This window comes from Hylobates moloch, unplaced genomic scaffold, assembly GCF_009828535.3.
Source record: "Hylobates moloch isolate HMO894 unplaced genomic scaffold, HMol_V3 SCAFFOLD_11, whole genome shotgun sequence".
In the NCBI taxonomy this organism is placed as follows: Eukaryota; Metazoa; Chordata; class Mammalia; order Primates; family Hylobatidae; genus Hylobates; species Hylobates moloch.
This window is the reverse complement of record NW_026652286.1, coordinates 49,139,522-49,145,521: the sequence shown is the minus strand read 5'-3', so window position 1 is coordinate 49,145,521 and position 6,000 is coordinate 49,139,522. Positions and strand designations below refer to the sequence as shown.

Here is a 6,000-nt window from a genome sequence, read left to right as displayed (position 1 = left end):
AATTTAACAAGTGCAGAGAACGCGAAAGGCAAGGGTTTGCCTTCCTCCGGCCCCTTTAATCCCCCACGACCCTGGGCACTGGAAAGGTCAATTTATACTGAGGACAAAAACAGCTAGCAGGGGACCCAGCCAGAACCAAATCCAGGTCAGGCTGGCTTCGAATCCTGTGAGGGGTAAGGGTGGCTTCCTGTGGGGGCGTGTGTGGTGGGGGCGTGTGTGGTGGGGGCGTATGTGTCGAGGATGTGATGCTCAGTGTGTCTGAGGCTCAGAATCCCCAAGTGTGAGGTGGGGAGGGCAGGGGTGCAGCTCCGGCTCGGCAGCCCCCGCCCCCACTGCCCTTCCATGGAGAAAACAAGGAGGCCCTGCAGGGCAACAGGCCCAGAAAGTGAGGGGTGACAACAAACAGCCCAGTCAACAGGAATGAGGGACGGAAAGCACAGTAATGAGCTCCGCAGGGCCCCGAGCCTCCTTCCGGGACCCATAGCACCACAGCAGCACAGGAGGCAAAGTGCAATTAGCCAGGAGTGCCCAGACCCGCCCTGGCTGCCCTGGGCCTGTTCTTCACTGGTGAGAGGTGGAGCTGCACCAGGAACCACTTGAGGTCAAGCCCAGGGCAGGACACATAGGCTTCCACCTACAAATGGCCAGACAGATGGCCTCTCCTGGGGAGATTGGAGTCAGGCCCGGCGCCACAAGGCCCTGGGAGGTCTGGGGCAGCAAGGCCAACCACAGGGCTGCTGGGTGGTAGCTGAGTCCAACAATTTAGAAAGGAGCTCTGTTCCCAAAACTCTCCTGAGCCTTCTCTACTCCAGGTCTCTAGTGGGCTCAGCAGGGACATATACGTTGGGCCAATTCTGCCCGTGGGGAGCTCACCTCACGGGGGAGGTGAAAGATAAACAGGCAATTACAGGGCAAGGTGGGAGGTGGGGGGCAGCCCTACAGAATGCCCATGTGCCCTTTCAGCCCCTGACTGAGCCCTCATCTAGCAGGGGGGTGGGCTCTAAGGCAGGGGGACCTTGTTCTGGGCTCAGAGAAGGGGGTGGGAGCCTGGAAGCTGGAGAGTGAGGACCAGCCCTACATCCAGAGCACAGAACCAGGCCCCAGCCCTCTCTGGGCCTTGAGGCGTAGAATTGAAATGAGCCAACGGGTGGCTCTCGGAAGCCCTCCTGGCTCAGGTGCCCTTCGAATACCCACATCCACACGCCGCAACCGTGGCCTCTGCCAAGGCCCCAGGGGCCCTACAGCAGGCAGCTGCTGCTACCCTGCAGGACCACTGGGGCTAGGCCCCAGGGATGCCCATCCTGGAGTGGCTTTGAGAGGTCACACCCCCGTTCTGCAGACTCAAGAGCAAGACACCTACCAGAGTCTCAGCCTTGCCCAAGGGCACTGCTCCCTCTGACGGCCAAGGGCTACCTCAGAGGATGAGGAAAAACTCAGTCTTGCACAGGAGTACCTGTATGTTCTATGATATTAATTATCATAATGCTGGCAGGCACAGCCACCTTTGGCCAAGCATCATGCCGCACAAGGCACTTTGAGTGCAGCATTTGGTCCTACCCTCACCACTCCCCGAGAGACAGCTACCCCGATTGTCCTGATTTTGCTGATGGGTAACCTGAGGCCAGCTCCAAAGCTACCAAGTGCTGAGGCTCACTGCCAAGCCTGGGAGATGCAGATGTCCAGTGCTCCTCAGCCCCACTGCCAGCCCCTCCCAAGGGATGGCAGAAGGGCAGGGATAAGCAAGGGGCAATGACCAGAGTCCCCCTGCAGTCCCTGCCAATAATTCTTCAGGGAGCCAGGTTCTGCCTCCACTCCAGCCTCCCTGCCTCCTGTGCACTGAATCTAAGGCCCTGCTGCCAAGTGCTGGGATAGGAGGTTGGGTCGCAGGACCAGAGCCCATTCTTTCCAACCCAAACCCTTTGGCCCTGGTCCAGAACAACAGCAGCTTGGAACTGGGAGTCATGAAGCTGGGGATCACCAAAGCACCCTTGCTGAACAACTGGGAAAAGTCAGGCCCAGAGGAGGACAGCAACCAGCTGAGTCACACAGCAGGTCTCTGTCTGTCAGGGGTCTCCTGAGCCCCATCAGTGGTGTCTGCACACTAAATGTGATGCACACAGCTTCCACATTTCACAGGTGTGTATTAATCTGCCAAGTGTCCCCAACAGTGTTGGGGGGGGACACATCAGAATGACCTTGGGAGCCCGACAGATTCCCAGCGCCTGCCCCTGGGGGTGTCCAGCTGAAGGGTGAGGGATGGCAATTCTGACGCTTGGCCAGTACTGGGGGCCCCCACCCCATCCCTGGCACAGGCTTTTGAAAGCCTCATCTGCCACATTCAGGTTCCACCTGTCTGGCAGTGAGGGCCACAGGCTGCTTTCACACTCCCCAGCACCCTGCTCACCCTACCCCAGGCCTCACCTTTTGCCACAGCGACTCCCGGGAGGCAAGTGACGAGCAGGCTGCCACAAACCAGCAGTTGCCCACCTGGCCCTGGTGCAGGTCGTGGGAGCTGATGCCATCCACAAAGAGGCGGGGGTCCTCGCAGATGTCCTGCAGAGAAGGCGAGGGGAGAGTGTGAGGGGCTGAGGAGCATGTGGATGCCACCCATGGCAGGACACATGACAGACACAGACATGACAGACACAGACTTGCTGTGTGACCATCAGCGTGGTGATTCACCTGCCTCCCACCACAGACTTGAGGCCCCATACGGCCCATCTGCTCCCCGCTTGCCCCCGACCCCGTGGTCCTGCCTGCGATGCCCTCTCCCCTTCCTGGCCGGAGAGTGCTCTTCCGCTAAAGGTTTGCTGATGAAGAACCTGTGGGAAGATGTCAGAGCGCTGGACCCCGGGCACTGCCTTCCTCCTGCCCGCTGCGCTCCTCCCTAACCAGCAGGAGCTCCATTCCCTTCCTTCTTTAGCACCAGCAGCCTGAGTGCCCACCCCCGCCAGCCCACAGGGACCCAGAAGGTTCAAGTGGGGTGGGGGTGCGGGCATGGGACAAACACCCAAATCCCAGGTGGGGAGCACAAAGCGAAGGCCAGTGGGGAGCGGTGGGCCAGGCCCCGCATGGCACTTGCCTCGCATAGTCTCATCAGTTCCTCACGCCACCCAAGGAGCGAGGAGTTGTCATTCCATTGTATGGGTGAGGAATGGAGGTTCAGAGAGGGGCTGTGACTTGTCAAAGGCACACAGCAAGCAAATGCTCAAGTGGAGCAAAAACTCCTTTTTTCCCTTTTCTTTCTTTTTTTCTTTTTTTTTTTTTGAGACATAGTCTCACTCTTTTGCCCAGGCTGGAGTGCATGGAGTGCAGTGGCGCAATCTCAGCTCACTGCAACCTCCACCTCCTGGGTTCAAGCAATTCTCCTGCCTCACCCTCCTGAGTAGCTGGGATTACAGGCACCCACTGCCACGCCCAGCTAATTTTTATATTTTTAGTAGAGACAGGGTTTCTCCATGTTGGCCAGGCTGGTCTCAAACTCCTGATCTGCCGGCCTCGGCCTCCCAAAGTGCTGGAATTACAGGCATAAGCCACTGCACCCAGCCTCCATTTTTATTTTCTACGGAGACTGGTGGGCACGGCCCAAGAGGCTGCTCCATGAGACGCAGCCAGGGAATCCAGCCAGGGCAGCCGCTGACCCGGGAATGATCCATGAGCAACTGGCTGCTCTCAGGCCCAGCCCTTCCTAATTTCTGGAAGCCCCTTGCTCTGCCTGCCAAGAGAGAGCAGCTAAGGGGGGCTCCAGTACCAGGTGCCCTCTGCACCTGACCCTGCCCAAGGAGCTCTGGCCTGGGCTTTCCACCTCTTCCTGCTGTGGGGGTATTTTCCTTAAAAGCCCCCTGAGGCAGTGCTGTGAAAGGGAAAAGCATGGGCTTTGGCTTCTGACTGGAGACTGAATTCCAGCTCCTCAATCGGCAATCTGGCGAGCTCTCTGAGCCTCGGCTTTCTGATTCATAAAGTAGAAACAACAATTTCTTTATGTTGTTGGATTTTAGGGTTTTTTTGTTTTTGTGTTTGTTTTTTTGAGACATGGTCTCGTCTGTCACCCAAACTGGAGTGCAGTCACAATCACAGCTCACCGCAGCCTCAACCTCCTAGGCTCAAGCGATCCTCTGGCCTAAGCCTCACGAAAACTGGGACCGTAGGCCCACGCCACCACACTCAGCTAACTCTTACATTTTTTGTAGAGATGAGGTCTCACTATGTTGCCCAGGCTGGTCTCAAACTCCTGAGCTCAAGCAATCTTCCCGCCTCAGCCTCCCAAAGTGCTGGGATGACAGGCTTGAGCCAATGTGCATGGCCGATAATTTCTACTTTGCGAGGAGGAATCAGTGTATGTAAAGTACCAAGCCCAGGGCCTGACCCAAAGCGAATGAAAGTCTCCTTCAATTTTCAGGTGCTAGGAAGCTATGCCCAGACCTCTATGGGTGGCTCCAGCACCGAGATGCAACCAGGAAGGGTCAGCTCACCGTGTGTTCCCTCAGCTGTAATCATCCCTCCCCAAGGCCTGAGCCGGGGGTGGGGCCTGGCCTGATCCCTAGCCCTGGCCCAGGGAACAGAGCAGGCTCCTCTTCCTCTCCCATCGCCTCACTGAGCCACTGCTCCCCAGGGGTTGTGGGTATGTGGAGGGTGGGGACAAGCAAACACTGAGACATGCCTTTCATGTACCAGGCATCCTGCTGACACCACAATCTATCCTCACCAAGGCACTGAGAGGTGGGCAATATCCCCTTTTACAGATAAGGAAACTGAGGCCCAGGGAGGTGGAATACCATGCCCCCGCCACACAGCACGGGCAGATGGCAGCAGCCCTCTGCCTGCCTCCACTCTGGCAGGCGCTCCTGAGCTAGTTCCATCCCAAAAGCTTCTGCGGTCCTACCACAGGCGGCCAGCAGAGGGTGCCAGAGGCAGGAAGACAGAATTTGAATGTCTGCTCCCTGCTGTGCAACTTTGGGCCTCACCTGTGCAGAGGAGATAGATAAATGGTCATCCCTGCAGGGCTGTGTAGGGACTCTACAGATCGTGGAGCAGAGCAGTGGCAAGGGAGAATGGGGAAGAGGGCCCCTAGTTCCCACCAAGATGGGGACCCTGCTGTCCCCTTTGCCTGGAAGAACCAGGGTTTTAGAAGGTCAGAGAAAGGGCTAGAATTCCCCCAAGGGCATGAGCAGCTTCTGAGACCTGGCCCCTCCTTCCAGTTGGCACTACAGCGTGGTGCACCACGCTGTGCCAACCTGCACAGCGGCTTCTGCAGAGCACAGGTCTAGGAAACCCAGTGAGGCCGCCTGGTCTCATCCATCCCCAACGGCACCCCATCAGGAAGCACAGGCAGGAAGGAGGGACATTCCCTTTCCTCCCCGCTGCCCTCCTATCTTCCCTCCCACAGCCAGCCCATCCTCTGAGCCAGAGGGAGCTATGACTTAGCATCTGTTCCCTGAGGCCAGGAGGGCAGGCAAGACGGGGAAGGGAGAGGGGCTTCCATATACGGAGGACCCCAGCCACATCATGCCACGGAAAGAGAAACAGCTACCACCTGGCATCACCAGGGTCTACAGCAGGAAGTGACTCAGGTGTCCCTCCACTTCAGATCCTCCCAGCCAGTGTCCTAAGACAGACACACGACTGCCCCGTCCCACAGAGGAGGAGGCTGAGCCCAGGACAGCGCAGTGATGTCCAAGGTGACAAGGCAAGTAAGTGGACGGATCCGATGGGACGCCCTAGGTCTGCTGGGCTCCCAACCAGGGTCTCCCCACACTAAGCACCACAGCTGGGGCAGACCCAAGGTGCAGATCCAAACAGGTCTGGGCTCCAGATCAGGGCTCTGGCCCCAGACACTTCTCCAGTCCTTGAGAGACAGACCGAGCTCGGGGGTCGCGATTCCCAGATTCCATCACCCTGACTTGCTGTGGCAGAGCAGGAACCTGGGGGCAATCGTGAAGCCTGGGAAGGAGCAGACAGAGCAGAAGACAGCCGGGCATGTTCCCACTGCCAGGAGAGGCT

General features: G+C 58.0%; 1 protein-coding gene across 2 annotated transcripts in view; it reads right to left on the bottom strand.

Annotated features, from left to right (window-relative positions):
* Positions 1-6,000, bottom strand: part of CAPN5 (calpain 5) — a 53,702-nt gene that overhangs the window by 24,524 nt on the left and 23,178 nt on the right. For both annotated transcript variants that reach the window (XM_032166987.2, XM_058446920.1), the window contains exon 3: positions 2,422-2,553. In XM_032166987.2, the coding sequence (XP_032022878.1) occupies positions 2,422-2,553 (132 nt within the window). The remainder of the gene's footprint in view (positions 1-2,421; positions 2,554-6,000) is intronic.